This window comes from Mobula birostris, chromosome 12, assembly GCF_030028105.1.
Source record: "Mobula birostris isolate sMobBir1 chromosome 12, sMobBir1.hap1, whole genome shotgun sequence".
NCBI lineage: Eukaryota > Metazoa > Chordata > Chondrichthyes > Myliobatiformes > Myliobatidae > Mobula > Mobula birostris.
The window spans coordinates 59,048,774-59,066,805 of record NC_092381.1 but is presented as its reverse complement, the minus strand read 5'-3'; the positions used below and the strand labels follow the sequence as shown (position 1 = coordinate 59,066,805).

Genomic DNA, 18,032 nt, shown 5'->3' with positions numbered 1-18,032 from the left:
TCAGGCAATAATTGTGGAAAAGTATTTCTACTTTATATAAGCTGGGTACTTATCATATCATTCCTGCTTTTACTATATGTTATTGTTATTTTAGGTTTTGTGTGTTATTTGGCATGATTTGGTAGGTTAATTTTGGGTCTGCGAACGCTCACAAAATCTTCCCATATAAATAAATGGTAATTGCTTCTTCGCTTTACGACATTCCGGCTTACGAACCGTTTCATAGGAACCTTCTACCTTCGGATGGCGGGGGAAACCTGTATAAATAAAGTTCCCAAAGTCATTCAAGCTCGGGTGGCAAGTGTTACAGTCTTACAGTATGTTACAGTATGTAAGAAAGTTCAGTTCGATCCACGGAATTGAGGTGAGACAGAGATATTTGTAATCCAAGTAAACAGGCGTCATTGATCTTCCCGATGTCCCCCAAATCCCTCAAGTTAGCCAAATGTGACTACACTAAAGGTGCCGTCTTCAAGTGGTAAAACTACCAACCCAGGCGAGGGTTAGACACATCGGTAGTTCCCAAAGGGTCACCCTTACACGCACCGTGATAGCCACTGATCGATCTCTCTTGATTGACCCTCAACCCACCCTCGTGTGCACTTGAAGAGCTCATTTAGTGACTCTTCCATCACCAGCCTCTGTGCGTCTCCTGTGTGTCTGTGAGAAAGACAGTTGACTTTGTTTAAATACACAGATGCTGAACACCAGCTGTCCATCATATAACTCCTCTCTCTCTCTCTCTCCCTCTCTCTCAATAGCAACTCAGTCAGTTAGCAGTAGAAGACAGCTGCTTTTCGTAACGCTGTATTCAGCCTCTCTCCTTAAAGGAATAGTCCATAACGAATGAAACTTAAGATCCCATCACAGTACAATGACTAATATAGCTGGAAGATTTTCCTTCCATATCGTGGGATCTTTTTGAAATATATCAAATTATTGAAAGGCCTAGATTGGATGGATGTGGAGAGGATGTTTTCAATAGTGGTGGAGTCAAAGACCAGAGGACACAGCCTCAGAATACAAGGATGTTCCTTTTGAACAGAGATGAGGAGGAATTTCTTTAGCCAGAGAATCAGCGTAATTCATTGCCATAGACAGCTGTGGAGGCCAAATCATTGGGTATATTTAATGGCCAATAAATTGATAAGTTCTTGATTAGTAAAGGTGTCAAAGGTTACAGGGAGAAGGCAGGAGAATGGGGTTGAGAGGGATAATAAATCAGCTCTAATGGAATAGCAGGGCTGACTCGAGCTGAATGGCCTAATTCTACTCCTATGTCTTATGATACAACTTTGGAACAATCAACAATTATGTCTGCAAAACAAAACTTTCACAACACGTCAGTTAGATGTTGAATTTGGGATTCTGGACACTTGAAAGGGAATGTTATGCACATTTTAAAATAGATAGATACAACTCTTTACAAGTTTAAGCAAATTTATTCATTTTTCTCTGATCATTAACTAACAAAAATCAGTCTTTATATTAAACACGACATAAAGATTACTTATCATGCAGAGCATGTCTACAGTTTTGGTTTTATCTAAACAACTTTCCCAATGAACTTTTCAAATTAACCACAGTATTTATTTAAAAAAAATTATGACATATCTGTCTAGAATACCTCCTCTAGAATATGAAAAGCTCTTCAACATGCAAGAACTGATTGAAAAGTGAAACCTACCATTTGATTGATCAGCATCACTGTAACACTTATGGGAAGGAGCATACAGAAACATGATGGCAAAGACATACAGGTTCCACATGCCATAAATGCCAGTGAAGAAAGCACTGTTCACCTGGATGGTGTATTCTCCCCACTTCCAGTGTCCATCGTTCACCTGGAGAGAGAATCCATCATTTTATATAAAGGCAAAAGAGATGGCATATAATATTGCAAAAATCAAGAGAAAACAGAGCATTTAGAAGTTTTAAAAATCAAAGGAAGGCAACTAAAAGCCATAGAGAGAGAAGAGGTGAAATATGAAGGTAAGCTACCTAATAATATGAAAGAGGATACAAAACAGTTTTGGAGGCAGAAGAAAGGAAATTATCAGCCAATTAGCCTGATTTCAATGGTTGGAAAGATATTGGAATCTATTATCAAGAATGATGTGCCCAGATACTTGAATTGAGGGCACACGATAAGTCCTGACGAGGGACTTATCGACTGTACTCTTTTCCATAGATGCTACCTGGCCTGCTAAGTTCCTCCAGCATTTTGTGTGTGTTACATGATAAGTTAGGCCAAATTCAGCATGGTTTCCTAAAGGGAAAATCCTACCGACAAATCTGTTGCAATTCTTTGAAGAAATTACATGCAGGATAGACAAAGGAGATTTTCAGAAGGCCTTTGACAAGGTGCTGCATAAGAAGCTGCTTAACAAGAGCCCATGGAATTACAGAAAAGGTACTAGCGTGGATAGAAGATTTGCTGAATAACAGGATTCAAAGCTTGGGAATAAAAGGGGCCATTTCTGGTTGGCTGCTGGTGACTATTGGTGTGCTGCAGAGGTTGGTGTTGGGACGGCTTCTTTTCACGTTATATGTCAATGATTTGGATGGACGGCTTTGTGGCCAAGTTTGCGGACTACACGAAGATAAGTGGAGGGCCAGGACTAAGATTGGGAGAAGAGCGAAAAAGTGGCAGATGGAATGTAGTGTAGGGAAGTGTATGGTTATACACTTAGGTAGAAGGAATAATGATGTAACACACAAAATACTGGAGAAACTCAACAGGCGAGGCAGCATTGGTGAAAGAGATACAGGGCTGGAGAAGGGGGTAATCTGATAGGAGAGGACAGAAGATAATGGAAGAAAGAAAAGGGGGAGGAGCACCAGGAAGTGATGAGCAGGTAAGGAGATAAGGTGAGGGAAGGAAAAGGGAATGGGGAACAGTGAAGGAGGGGCGCATTACTGGAAGTTCAAGAAATCAATGTTCATGCCATCAGGTTGAAGGACTTCTTGAATTTCCTGTAATGCCCCAACACCATTCTCTATTCCCTTTTCCCTCTCTTACCCTATCTCCTTAGCTGCCCATCATCTCTCTCTGTTGCTCTCCTTTTCTGTCTTCCATGGTCTTCTGTCCTCTCCCATCAGATTCCCCTTTCTCCAGCCCTGTATCTCTTTCACCAATCAACTTCCCAGCTCTTTACTTCACCCCTTTCGGTTTCACCTATCACCTTGTGTTTCTTCCTCCCCTCCCACCCCCCCCCCCCAACTCTGACTCACTTTTTTTCCCTTTAGTCCTGATGAAGGGTCTCAGCCCAAATCGTCAACTGTACTCTTTTCCATAGATGTTGCCTGACCTGCTGAGATCCTCCAGTATTTGATGTGTGTTGCTTGGATTTCGAGCATCTTCAGATTTAAGATTTTAGGGAATAAAGGTGTGAACTATTTTTCAATTAGGGAGAAAAATTCAAAAATCAGGGGTACAAATGGAATTGGAAGCCATTTTACAGGATTCCTAAAGGTCAACTTGCAGGTTGAGTTGGTGGTAAGGAAGGTAATGCAATCATAGCAATCATTTCGAGAGCATGAGAATAGAAAAAGCAAGGATGTAATTCTGAGGCTTTATAAGGCATTGGAAAGGGTCCAGAAGGGGTTCATGAGAATGATCCCAGGAATGAAATGGTTAACATATGAGGAGCATTAAATGGTTGTGGGCCTGTACATGTTGGAGTTCAGAAGAATGAGTTGGGATCTCATCTCACTGAAACCTATTGAAAGGCCTAGATACAGTGGGTGTGAACAGAATGTTTCCTGCAGAGGTGGAGTCTAGGACCAGCAGGCATTGCCTCAGTATTGAGGGACATTATTCAGAACAGAAATGAGGAAAATTTCTTTAGCCAGAGGGTTGTGTATCTGTGGAATCTTTAAGGCGAAGGTTGATAGGTTCTTGATTAATCAGGGCATCAAAGGTTACGGAGAGAAAGTAAGAGGATGGGGTTGAGTGGGATAATAAATCAGCCATGATGAAATGGCACAGCTGACTCAACAGGCTGAATGGCCTAAATTTGCCTCCATGTCATGGCTTTGTATGGCGCTTACAAAGCAAGACATTAATATAAAAACCGTAGGCTACACATTAATTGAAACAGCACATATGTTTTTTTTTCCAATGCAGGTTGGCATATGGGTGTAGGTATTGTCATTCATGAGGCAACCCAAATTAGCTATTCAATAACAGGCTTGCAGCCAAACTGAACCATCTCCCCACCCACCCTTCATAGAGCATAGAAACAGGACCTTCATCCCAAATGGTCCATGCCAACCGTAGCATCCTCCCTGCTGGGTCCTCTGTTGCCCACGTTCGGCCTTAACCATCCCAGTACCTATTAAAATGCCTCTTCAGTTGCAATTGTATCCGCTGTAACCTCTTCCTCTGGTATTTCATTTAGTACTCACTACCCTCTGTTAAATCTCTTCCCTCTTGTATCTGTTCTGCATTGTTTAGGACTCCCCAACCCTGGGGATCATACCCCTCATGATCTTATAAGCATCTCATTCTCCTAAGCTCCACAATTAAAAATATAGCATGGCCAACTCATAACCTCTAGTCCAGGTAGCATCCTCGTGAATCTTTTCTGCAGCTTCCTCAGCTTTACAATGTCTTTAACAGGGTGACCAAAACTATACGCAATATTCCAAGTGTGGCCTTACAAACGACTTGGCCAACTACAACATAATATCTCAACTCCTAAACCCAATGCCCTAACTGATGAAGGCCAGCATGTTAAATGTCTTCTTTACTACCCTGTCTACTTGCTTCCACTTTCAGTCAACTATCTATGCTCATCAGTGCCCTGCCACTTACTAGATAGGTCCTACCCTGGTTTGAATGTCCAAAATGCATCTTCTCACCCTTACCCAAGGTCAAATCCATTTGCCATTTCTCAGCCCGTCCTTAACTGATCACGGTGTGTTTGTAGTGTGCTTCACCATCAACAAGAACCCCCAAATTTTTGTAATCAGCAAACTTGTTAATCATGCCATGTACATTAATATCCAAATAATTTACATAAAACAGGAATAACTGGCTGCAACACTGATCCCTGCACCATCACTCTAGTTACAGGCCTCCAGTCTAAAAATCGCCCCTCAACTTTACTTCCCATTATTGAGCCACCTCATTAGATACCTCGAATCTCATGTGACCCCAACCTTCTGCATCAGCCTGCCACATGGGACTCTGTCAATAGACTTACTAAAGTCCATATAGATGACATCCAATGTTCTACCTTCATCTAAGAAGGTACCTTAGTTACTCTTCAATAAACAGCAAAAGATTTATCAGACATGAACTCCCATGCACAAAACTATGGTGACTATATCTGAGCAGGCCTTGACTATCCAAGTGACGGCAGATCTTGTCCCTCAGAATCCTCAGCAGTAACCTCCTACAACTTTAAGTCAAGCTCACTAGTCTGTCTATGCTACCCTCTTGAACAATGGGACATTTGCCACCCTCCAGTCTTTTGGAGCTTCGCCAGTGGCTAACAACAAAGGAAATATCCCTACAAGGGTCTGCGATTTCTTCCCTGGTCCTCTATAATACCTGGGGATGCATAATGTGCTTCAAGACAGTGAAGCAAGAGCTAACTATTCATTGCCCTCATTCCTTCGACATCTACGTTACCTTCATTAGTTCACACAGAGGGGAAATAGATAATCAAAACCTCAGCTACCTCCTGCAGCTCCACCTGTACACAGCCTTGATAGTCTTAAGAAAACCTGGTCTTTCTCCCTTTCCCAACTCCCTCCACATCTCACCTCAAGTCTGCAGAGTTTAATCAGAGTCAGAAGACTGGTGGAGGGTTTCAACCTGAGACTTTGACTGCCCCTTTGCATCTACTGATGTTGCCTGACCCAGCGTTCCTCCAGCATTTTGTTCTTTGGGCAGTAGTTTTACCTCTAAACACACCAGCAACTTTAAGGAGGTGCAAAATTTTTTTGTTATAGGCTCCACATACGTAGAGCTAACAACATCATTCTTGCCAAGGGTACCTGGTTCACGTCCGTTTATTTTTTTTAATGCAACCAATCTCATGTTCCTACTTCGTAATTGCTATTGGAGGTAGTTAGTTAGCAACTCCATGGAATGTCAGTCTTGACATGTAATCAACTAGAATACAAGTTCTAAGCAGTAAAAGGAGTCAAAGAACTACATTGCTGAATTCTCTGAGAGTCAAACACTGCTTTTGCTGAAAACCGGAAACAAAATCAGGAAATGTTGGAAATGCTCAGCAGGTTGTGTAACATTAGTGGAGAGAAAAACCAGGTTAATATTTTGGATATTTCAAGTATTCTCTTGTTTTTGCTAAATTTCCTGGTTACTTAGCGAATTAAAGGGCAGCCTGTGTTGTAAAATGCACAGAAAGGCAAATATGTACTGGAGGAGAAGAGGGAAATTTCAGGCAACGTATAAACATATGAAATGCCTTGAGTTTTCGTAGATACTTGGGTGAATGCTTTAAAACCTGTGGGTCATAAAACATGTATACCGATCCTCCAAATGTTTCAAACTACTTTTAAAAAATTAAAAAATTATTTTCATTTACACAAAAAAGACCTGTGAAATTCAAAGACCAGAAAACAAATGATAACCTCAATCAGATAAGAGCACAAATAAAGCTGAATTGTCTAAACAACACACACCAATGCTGGAGGAAGTCAGCATGCCAGGCAGATCTATGGAAAAATGTACAGTCAGTAGATTTGAAAGGTGGAGGGGAGGGGGAGAGAGAAACACTAAGCAATAGGTGAAACTTGGAAGAGGGGATGAAGTAAAGAGTTAGGAAGTTGATTGGTGAAAGAGACAGAGGCCATGGAAGAAAGAAAAAGGGGTGGGGAAAGAGCACCAGAAGGAGGCAATGGGCGGGCAAGGAGATAACATGAAAGAGAGAAAAGGGGATGGGAAATGGTGGGGGGGGGGGGGGGAGGGAGTCATTACTGGAAGTTTGAGAAATTGGGTAGCCTCCAAGCTGATGACATGAACATCAAACGGAATACAGGGTGTTGTTCCTGTAACCCAAGTGTGGCCTTATCATGCCATCAAGTTGGAAGCCACACTTAGGTTGCAGGAACAACAGCTTGTATTTTGTTTGGGTAGCCTCCAAACTGATGGCCCATTGCCTCCCTCTGGTGCTCTCCCCCCCCCCCCTTTTTCCCTCTTCCATAGCCTTCTGTCTCTTTCACCAATCAACTTCTTAGCTCTTTGCTTCCCCCTCCCCCTCCCCCAAGCTTCACCAATCGCCTGGCATTTCTCTCTCCCCTCCCCCCACCTTTCAAATCTACTCCTCAGCTTTTTTCCTCCAGCCCTGCTGAAGGGTTTCAGTCAGAGATGTCAAATGTGCTTTTTTTCCGTAGATGCTGCTTGGCCTGTTGAGTTCCTCCAGCATTGTGTGTGTGTTGCTTGGATTTCCAGCATCTGCAGATTCTCTTGTTTGTGAATTGTCTAAAAATGCTTTTGTACCAGATTGTTAGGTGCCAACTTCAATAAAGCTGATGAAAAATTACCTCTCCTTCCAAAGGGAGATGTGTGAAGATTAAGGTACATTAGATGGCACACAAAAGCACAAATAGGCTAACTAATGGTAACTAAACACTTTGAATTCAGTTTTTATTACATAGGATCCCAAAAATAATTACTGTTGCCACAGGAATTATGTTCTATTCATGTCCATTTTGCAAGCAATATAAAAAGCAGTACTGACCATTTCCAGATGAATGCCAAAAGAGAAAATTTACATCAAATTTGGTGGCTTTCTTTTTGTGTGTCATAGTTGACATTTAACAAGTGGGTGCCTGCCATTTGTTCAGCTACAATGTAACTGTTAAACTCACTGTGGTAATAGAAATATACCATTTACTTGATGATGTCAACACCCTTTAATTGGATTCAGTGTTAGCTGCCTTGCAGTTTCTGATAATCAGTGCAGTGAGAATTAAAGGCATGCCTATCTTCCAATTGCTACTTTGGCTACAGAGGTATGTAGAGACAGAGCCACAAAACACAGCACAGAAATGGGTCCTTCAGCCCATCTATTCCATGCCAAACTATCAATCTGCCTAATCCCATCAATCTGCACCCAGACCATAGTCCACCATAACACTCCCGTTCACTTATCTATCCAAATCTCTCGTAAATTTGAAATTGAACCTGCACCACCGCCTCCGCTGGCAGCTCATTCCACACTCACACCACCTTCTGAGTGAAGACGTTCCCGTTCCCCTTAAACATTTCACCTTTCACCCTTAGCTCACGACCTCAAGTTCTAGATGTTTTTGTAAGGTTTTGTATGGCAACACCAATACCTTTGAATGGAACAGATGATGGAAAGTAGTGGGTAAGCCTCATAAAGCCTTCCCCACCATTGAGTATACCTGTCTGGTGTGCTGTTGTAAGAAAGCAGCATGCATCATCTAGGCACCCCATCATCCAGGTCACGGTCACGGTCACCTCTTATTGCTGCCACCAGCAAGGTGGTACAGGAGCATCAGGACCCATACCACCGGGTTCAGGAACACGTATCCATCACACTCCTGAACCAGATAACTGCACTCAGCCCATCACTGAACTGTTTCCACAACCTGTGGACTCACTCTCGCTTTCAAGGACTCTTCATCTCATGTTCTCAATATACTGCATATTTATTATTATTAGTTTTTTCTTGATTTTTGTACTTGCAAAGTTTGTTGTCTTTTGCCCTTTAGTTGTTTGACTGTGCTGTTAGGTGTGGTCTTTCACTGATTTTACCCTTTCTTGAATTTACTGTGAATGCCCACAAGAAAGTGAATTTTGGGGTTGTAAATCATGACAAACATGTAATTTGATAGTAAACTTACTTTGAACTTTGTACTTTAGTCTAAGCCAAAATCAGCAAAAAAGTGTGTTTGTACTTACTTTCTCTATACTACTCATAATTTTGATTACCCCTATCAAATCTACCCTCATTCTCCTACACTCTAGGGAATAAAGTTCTAACCCACGATGCTTAATCTGTGATGCTTCACTCCCAAATGAGCTCAACACCTTTTATGCATGCTTTGAAAGGGGGATAAAACTACACCGATGCAAATCCCTGCAGCAACAGTCACCCTCTGACCTTTGTCTCGAAGGCTGATGTCAGAACGTCTTCAAGAGGGTCAACCCTTGCAACGCATCAGGCCCTGATGGTCTATGGGTAAGGCACTGAAAATCTATGCCAAACAACTGGCAGGAGTGTTCAAAGACACCTTTAATCTCTCACTGCTGCAGTCAGAGGTTTCCATCTGCTTGAAAAGGGTGACAATCAAACCAATGCCATAAAGAGGAGGTTGAGCTGCCTCACAAATATCACACAGTTGCATTCACATCCACCGTGATAAAGTAAATAACCAATTTCCCGCGGGATCAATAAAGTATGACTATGACTATGAGAGGTTGGTCATGGCCAGAATCAACTCCTGCCTTAGCAAGGAACTATATCAGCTGCAGTTTGCTGACTGCCACAACAGATCTACAGCTGATGCAATCTCAGTGGCTCTCCACTCGGCCTTGGATCACCTGAACAACAGCAATATCTACATCAGGCTGCTGTTTATTGATTACATCTCAGCATTCAACACAGTCATTCCCTCAGTTGTATTAAAGCAAGCTCCAAAGCCTGGGCCTCTGTACCTTCCTCTGCGACTGGATCTTTGACTTCCTCGTTGGGAGACCATAGTCTGTGTGGATCAAAAAATAACATCTCCTCCTCGCTGCCAATCAACACAGAGGCACCTCAAAGATACGTGCTTAGCCCACTGCTCTACTCTCTCTCTACACCCACAACTAGGCACAGCTCAATGCCATCTATAAATTTACCACTGACACAACTCTTGTTGGCAGAATTTCAGATGGTGATGGGGAGGGGTACAGGAGCAAGGTAGATCAGCTGGTTGACTGTTGTCACAGCTACAACTTTGCATTCATTGTCAGTAAGACCAAGGAATTGATCGTTGACTTCAGGAAGGGGAAGTTGAGAGGACACTCATCAGTCCTAATCGAGGGATCAGCAGTGGGAAGGGTGAGCTGTTTCAAGTCCCTCAGTGTCAACATCTCTGAAATTCTATCCTGGGCCCAACATATTGATGTAAGTACAAAGAAGGCACAATAGCAGCTATATTTCATTAGGAGTCTGAGGAGAGCTGGTATGCCAAAGACTCTTGCAAATCTCTACAGACGTACCTTGGAGAGCATTGTAACGGATTGCATCACTGTCTGGTATGGGGGTGGGGGTGGGTCACTGCACAGGACTGGAAAAAGCTGCGGAAGGTTGTAAACTTAGCCAGTTCGACCACTGGCCCTAGTCTCCCCAGCATCGAGGACACCTACAAAAGGCAATGACTCAAAAGGGCATCATCCATCATAAAAGACCCATCACCCAGGACATGCCCTCTTCTCATTGCTACCATCAAGGTGGAAGTACAGGAGCCTGAAGACATAACTCAACATTTCAGGAACAGTTGCTTTCCTTGCACCATCAGATTTCTGAATGAACAATGAACCCATGAACATTACCTCAGTATTTTCTCTCTTTCTGCACTACTTACTTACATTTACGTATCTACTTATTATACTACTACCTTTATTAAACAAGGTTCTATTTAATCTTTCCCTATTACTCATGTCCTCCAATCTCGGCATCATCCTAGTAAATTTTCTCCGTATGCTTTCAATCTTATTGACATCTTTCCAGTAGGTAGGTGAGCAAAGTTGCACACAGCACTCCAAAGTAGACCTCACCATCGTCTTATACAATATCCCAATTCCTGTACTCAGTACTTTGATTTATAAAGGCCGATGTGCCAAAAGCTTTCTTTGCCATCCATCTACCTGTGACACCACTTTCAGGGAATTAAGGCTCTGTTCTACCACACTCCTCATTGTCTTACTGCTCACCCTGCAAGTCCTACCCTGGTTTCTCCTCCCAAAGAACAGCAACTCGTAATTGTCTGCATTACATTCCATCCGCCATTCTTGAACCCATTTTTCCAGCTGGACTAGATCCCGCTGTAAGCTTTGACAACCTTCCTTGCTGTCCACTATGTCCCCAGTCTTGGTGCCTTTGCTGATGCAGCTCACTACATTATCAACCAGATCATTGATATAGATGACAAACAACAATAGACCTGGCACCGATCCCCGCGGCACCCTGCTAGTTACAGGACCCCAGTCAGAGAGGGAACCATCTACTACCACTCCCTAACTCCTCCTGCAAAGCCAATGTCTAATCCAATTTACTACCTCATCTTGAATGACAAGTGACTGAACTTCTTGACCAACTCCCATGTGGGACTTTATCAAAGGCCTTGCTAAAGTCCATGTTGACACCATCCACTGCCTTGCCTTCAGTAATTTTCCTGGCAACTATTTTCCTCAAAAAAAACTCTAAGATTGGTTAGACACGACTCAGCACACACAAAGCCATGTTAACTATCCCTGATCAATCCCTGCCTCTCCAAATATTTATACATCTGGTCTCTTAGAATACTTTCCAATAACTTACCCACTACTGATGTCAAGCTCACTGGCCTATGATATCCCGGCTTATTTTTAGAGCCTTTCTTAAACAATAGAACAACATCAGCTATCTTCCGACCCTCCGCAGCTCACTCATGGCTGAAGACATTTTAAGCATCTTAGCTAGGTCCCCTGCAACTTCTGGACTAGTGTCTCATAGGGTCTGAGAGAACACTTTGTCAAGCCCTGGGGATTTATCTGCCCTAATTTGCCTCAATACAGCAAGGACCCCCTCCTCTGTAATCTGTATAGGGTCATGACTTCACTGCTGCTTTGCCTTACTTCTCCAGACTGTGTCCATCTTCTGAGTAAATACAGATGCAAAAAAAAAAATCCATTTAATATCTCCCCCTTCCCTTCTTGCATCCAACTCCAGTTTCACAATTGCCATTGACAAGTGGCAAGGTTTAAGGTTCTGTGAACAGGAATGGCTCAGTATCCCTGTCCCATACACAAAATCCAAAGGATTTAAAGTACTATCATCAAAGAATGTGAAAATTATAAAACCTCGAGATTTGTCTACTTACAGGCAGCCACAAAGCAAGAAACTGGAAAGACCTGAATATAAAAAGGAAAGGCCAACACCCAAAGTGCAGAGAAAGAGAAATAACACAAATCATTCAAACAATAGAAGTAACAGCACTCTTAACCAAACAGTCCATAGACCCGGATTCTCGGAGCAGCCTGGTGCAGGCTCGAAGCCTTGGGCTCAGCTCATCATTCTAGGGGGGCAAATTGCTGTGTAGCTCGCAAACATGCAGCCGGAGCAGTCTCACAACCTCAGTGCCACGGAGAGAGGAGTGAACATTGTGGCAGAGCGAGCAAAATCCGGCTGATCCTCACCTCCGATCCCAACACCCTGCCTTTCCAGTCTAACTGGGCCGGCATTTAAATTGCCCAAGCACCAGATGGTGCCTCCCATTAGCACCTGGGCTTTGCCGCAGTGCAGGCAAAATGTTTCCTCAAGGCAGCAGGTCATTTTCGGCCTCTGTTCCGAAGGAATCAGTCACATCACGGTAATTCCAGAACACAAAGATCTCAGAAATGTTTGGGGTAGAAGGAAATGCTAAAGGTAAAGCTTTTATCATGGGGTCAGGATGTGCACATCCACTCCCTCAAGAAATTTTGTTTTATAAAAGACTTAAAGCAGACCTATCTCGGCCACTTTAAGCCTTTTATCCCCCTTCAGGTAGCTTTTGCCTCCTGGAGAGACCAATCATGCTTTGAAAGGAAACTGCAGACTGAGTAACCAAACTGGACTCTGTCCACCTGAGGTGGGAGATTCAATATGCCAGCTGGTCAGAATGGGCAAAGAGTGGATTAACTCCTATACTTTTTTAAAATTAGTGCCCTTTCCCATTTGTGCTTTTTGGTCCAAATAGGAGCAGTTATCAGCGTGCATGGTCTCAATACTAAAAGCATAATGCAAATCCTGACTACACCTGGTAATTTAATTCACTTTACCTGACTTATAATGAAGAATACAATGGTCATGGCTGCACAGGTCAGCGTGACAAGCATCAGGAACTTGAACCGAAATATTAACCCCTGAAATAAAAAGAGAAAGTAATTATCATAAACTGCTAATAGCCAGAGTCATTGTGCATGGGTACAGACCATGTCACCCACCTAACTCTAATCTCCTTTGTTCGACCCACATCCTTAGAGGCGCCTCCCTCCAAGTGTTTCATAAATGATACTACTGCACCGCCTCAACCACTTTCTCTGGCAGTTCCGTCCAGATACTCACCACCTTTTGCGTGAAAATGCTGCCTCCCAGGTCGCTTTTAAATCTTTCTGCTCCCATTGCAAATCCATGCTCCCCAGTTTTCAGCTTCTCTCTCCCCTGGGGAACAACCACCTTATCTATACCCCTCAGAATTTGAAACAGTTCCATAAGGTTCATCTACGTTCCAAGGAATAACTTAGCCTGGTGAACTTCTTCCAATAACTCTGGCACTTTATTCCTGGCAATCTCATCACAAGTCTCTTTCTTTTTCACACTCTTTCCAGTTTAGCCATGTCTCTCCTATAACAGGGTGACCAAAACTCCAACTGTGGCCTCACACCAATTCTTATAAAATTTCAACAGAATGTGCCAATTCCTATAATCAAAGCTCTGACTGATGATTGCCAGTGTGAGAAACATGTTTTTCCACCACTCTTGTCTACTTGTAATGCTGATAGTATGGAAGCAAACAGTCCTTCAATAAAACCAACACCTTGCCTCTGTCAGTCCTTGTTTCTCACATACCCATTCCTGTTGCTTCCAACTTAAAATTAATCCTTTCACCCATGTTTCTGCTCCTCCCGCACTGAAAGAGTCCTCATTTGTGACTTTCAATAGATTCTCTATCTAATAACAAGGTGACCTCTCTGCATATCAAGAACAAGCTCCTCTAATTCCTAGCTCAAAAGCACAAATGGAGATGATCTGTTGGTTGAGGCAAGTTTCAATGCTAGTATCCATGACTCCATTTCAGTCTCCTTGCCTGCACAGAAGTTGAAGACAGCTGAAAAACAATAAAATTTCCGTAACTTTTGTAATTCCTGCTAAATTATTGGCAGACAAGTATTAGTAACCGAAATTAATGCTCTCATCTACTTCACTGGGAAGAGGAAAGCATGCCAAGAGATCTCAGAGATAATGAAAAAATGGCAGTTTTCAAGAAAATCAAGTACTTAGGTCCATAAGATATAGGAGCAGAATTAGGCCATTTGGCCCATTGAGTCAGCCATTTTATCACGGCTGATCCAATTTTCCTCCTAGCCCCAATCTCCTGCCTTCTCCCCCTATCCCTTCATGCCCTGATCAGTCAAGGATTTATCAACCTCTGCCTTATATAGACATAAGGACTTGGCCTCCACAGCTGCCTGTAGCAATGAATTCCACAGATTCAACACACTGGCTAAAGAAATTCCTCATCTCCATTCTAAAAAGATGCCTGAGGCTGTGTCCTCTGGTCTTAAGACTCCCCCATCATAGGAAGCATCTTCTCCACATCCACTCTATCAAGGTCTTTCACCAGTTGCTAGGTTTCAAAGAGGTCACCCCTCATTCTTCTGAATTCTAGTGAATATAGGCCCAGAGCCATCAAAGGCTCCTCACAGGACAATCCTGGAATCATTTTCATGAACCTCCTTTGAACCCTCTCCAGTTTCAGCACATCCTTTCTAAGATAAGGGGCCCAAAACTGCTCACAATACTCCAAGAGAGGCTTCACCAGTGCTTTATAAAGTCCCAACATTACATCTAACACACCTATATTCTGTTCACTTGTGTAACAATAATTGTCTTCTTTACTGGTCATGACATTAAACAATGTTGTTTGTTTATGGACCTCTGTTTCTCCATCTCCATCCCCTCTAAAATTGGAAGATACATCATTTTTTCATTGAAATATTTCCATAACCTATTGACTCACTTACAAGGACTCCTCATGTTATGTTCTCAATATTTATCTCTTATTTATTTTTTTTTTCTATTTGCACAGTTTGTTGACTTTTGCACACTGGCTGAACACCAGTCTTTCATCGATACTGGTTATTATTCTATGGATTTATTAAGTATGCCCACAAGAAAATTAATCTCAGGGTTGGATATAGGGACATGCATGTACTTTGATAATGAATTTACTCTGAACATCTGACTAATCCTTGATCAATATTTGCTTCTCTGACCCGACACTCATTTTCTGACAAGATTTTGCAATATGTTTTAAGCACTTTTATTCATTAAATACACTATCATACACTGTTTCTGCTGTTATATGCATACAAATCATAGAAGTTACTGCTCTGCCTTGCGCTATATTAGGTGCCATTCGATTAAAAAAAATGCCATCTTAAACTGTGAGGTGAAATAAAGATGATCCCTGGAAGTGGCACACACATTTATAAAGTGGATGCATGGATGAACTATAAATAATTGAATACATTTCAGAACAAAGAATGCATTCAGTGGAACAGATAGCCTTCTGTGCCTCAATGCAAATGTTACAGGTAAGACAAAAGATTAAAAAATATACCATTTTAGATATGGAATTTTTGCATGAAGCACAAGTAAAAGAATAGATTTTATGGTAAAATAGATATGATTGCTTCACCTGCTGAGTTCCTCTAGCATTTTGTGTGTGCAGCTTTAGACAGGATTATGCTTTCAGTAGAAGGGAGGAGTCATTGCATTGCTTTATATAAAAAAGATGACATTGCCTCAGTGGGCTGAAGGGATATTCCATAATTGTCATATACCAGGCACTTTCTGTTTATGAGGAGTGAATAGAAATTAATGGACTTGATTTGGTACAAAAAGGATCTGTAGTTTTGAGAATGAGGGGGATTGATAGAAAGTTATGTGAGAACAAAAAATAAATTGAGATCAAAGAGAGATTGAGAATTAATAACACAAAACTTACAAAATGAAATGCCTGCAACACACATCAAAGTTGCTGGTGAACGCAGCAGGCCAGGCAGCATCTCTAGGAAGAGGTACAGTCGACGTTTCAGGCCGAGACCCTTCGTCAGGACTAACTGAAGGAAGAGTGAGTAAGGGATTTGAAAGTTGGAGGGGGAGGGGGAGATCCAAAATGATAGGAGAAGACAGGAGGGGGAGGGATGGAGCCAAGAGCTGGACAGGTGATAGGCAAAAGGGGATACGAGAGGATCATGGGACAGGAGGTCCGGGAAGAAAGACCGGGGGGGGGGGGGGACCCAGAGGATGGGCAAGAGGTATATTCAGAGGGACAGAGGGAGAAAAAGGAGAGTGAGAGGAAGAATGTGTGCATAAAAATGAGTAACAGATGGAGTACGAGGGGAAGGTGGGGCCTTAGCGGAAGTTAGAGAAGTCGATGTTCATGCCATCAGGTTGGAGGCTACCCAGACGGAATATAAGGTGTTCCTCCAACCTGAGTGTGGCTTCATCTTTACAGTAGAGGAGGCCGTGGATGGACATGTCAGAATGGGAATGGGATGTGGAATTAAAATGTGTGGCCACTGGGAGATCCTGCTTTCTCTGGCGGACAGAGCGTAGATGTTCAGCAAAGCGGTCTCCCAGTCTGCGTCGGGTCTCACCAATATATAAAAGGCCACATCGGGAGCACCGGATGCAGTATATCACCCCAGCCGACTCACAGGTGAAGTGTTGCCTCACCTGGAAGGACTGTTTGGGGCCCTGAATGGTGGTAAGGGAGGAAGTGTAAGGGCATGTGTAGCACTTGTTCCGCTTACACGGATAAGTGCCAGGAGGGAGATCAGTGGGGAGGGATGGGGGGGACGAATGGACAAGGGAGTTGTGTAGGGAGCGATCTCTGCGGAATGCAGAGAGAGGCGGGGAGGGAAAGATGTGCTTGATTAGGTATTGATGGAGGCTGAATTTATAACAGCTTTTAAAAGGAAAGTCATAAATATTTGAAAGTAAAACCTGAAAAAGGGATGGGGAAAGGACTAAATGGATAGCTTTCAGACAGTTCATGCAAACGTAATATAACCTTGTTTTTCCTGTACTGTAACAAATCCGCACTGCATTTGGCACACTGTTATTTTTGTACCTCGTAGTGCAGTCTCCTTGCTTTGGACATGGCTGGGAGTGAACATCTTTTGCCGCTTATATTTCGGAAGACCTGGAATACCATGAAGCAGAGAAAAAAGAAATACAGACATGCGCAGATGCCTGCAACTATGATAAAGGCCATCTAACATGTGGCTGTCAAGGTAAACACTAATTATGTGGTTTAAATTACCCTCGATGAGATGATTTCCACCCCAACTCCTCAAAACAGAAAGCCAGCAATACAGATAGCAAACAGAATCCTAGTACCTCATGTCAGACTTGGACCCTCACACCCTGCCCACTTTACGTTGTGATAAATTGTACTGGGAGATAATCTTATGTGCACCGGTGACAGCATCAGGATTCGTAGCCAGGGCTGAACCCATCCTTACCAAAACACTACCCTTTTCCAATCAGTAAACTGGAACCGTCACGTTAAACCTTGCCATTGAATGCAGTTATGCATGCTTCTATTCTCATATGCAGAACTCCTGCTAAAAGTCAACTAATTCAGTAGCTTTTATTGTGTTAAACTTTGGACAGAAGCATTAAGAACTTACTGCTAGTGGTTTTTGTTCATATGCAAGAATAATAAAATAATATTCAATAAAGCAGCATCAATTAATAAATTATGTTAAAAAAAGAAAAAATATACACATTTTGGAAATCTGAGGTAATTACTGTGGGCATTCCAAATATACAACTGCTAGTTCTGAGGAAGGGTCACTAACGTGAAACATTAACTGTTTTCTCTTTCCATATATACGACTTGACTGGCTGAGTTTTTCCCCCAACAATTTCTGTTTTTGTTACACCTTCATATGCCATGAAAAGATAAATGGGAACTTGGTCAATGTTCTAAGCTTGGAAAATTAGTTTAATATCTCTCTGCTTCTGGTAAGAAAACAGTATATTTCCAGCAACACACACACACAA

General features: G+C 42.4%; 1 protein-coding gene across 3 annotated transcripts in view; it reads right to left on the bottom strand.

Annotated features, from left to right (window-relative positions):
• The window catches only part of wls (Wnt ligand secretion mediator), a 69,369-nt gene that overhangs the window by 4,233 nt on the left and 47,104 nt on the right, over window positions 1–18,032 (bottom strand). The window contains exons 9-12 of one of the 3 annotated variants that reach the window (XM_072273846.1): window positions 17,095–17,238; window positions 13,013–13,096; window positions 1,688–1,844; window positions 153–257 (exon numbers count right to left, since the gene is read on the bottom strand). In XM_072273846.1, coding sequence (XP_072129947.1) covers window positions 153–257; window positions 1,688–1,844; window positions 13,013–13,096; window positions 17,095–17,238 — 490 coding nt within the window. The remainder of the gene's footprint in view (window positions 1–152; window positions 258–1,687; window positions 1,845–13,012; window positions 13,097–17,094; window positions 17,239–18,032) is intronic. The other 2 variants (XM_072273848.1, XM_072273847.1) reach the window with 2 other exon arrangements.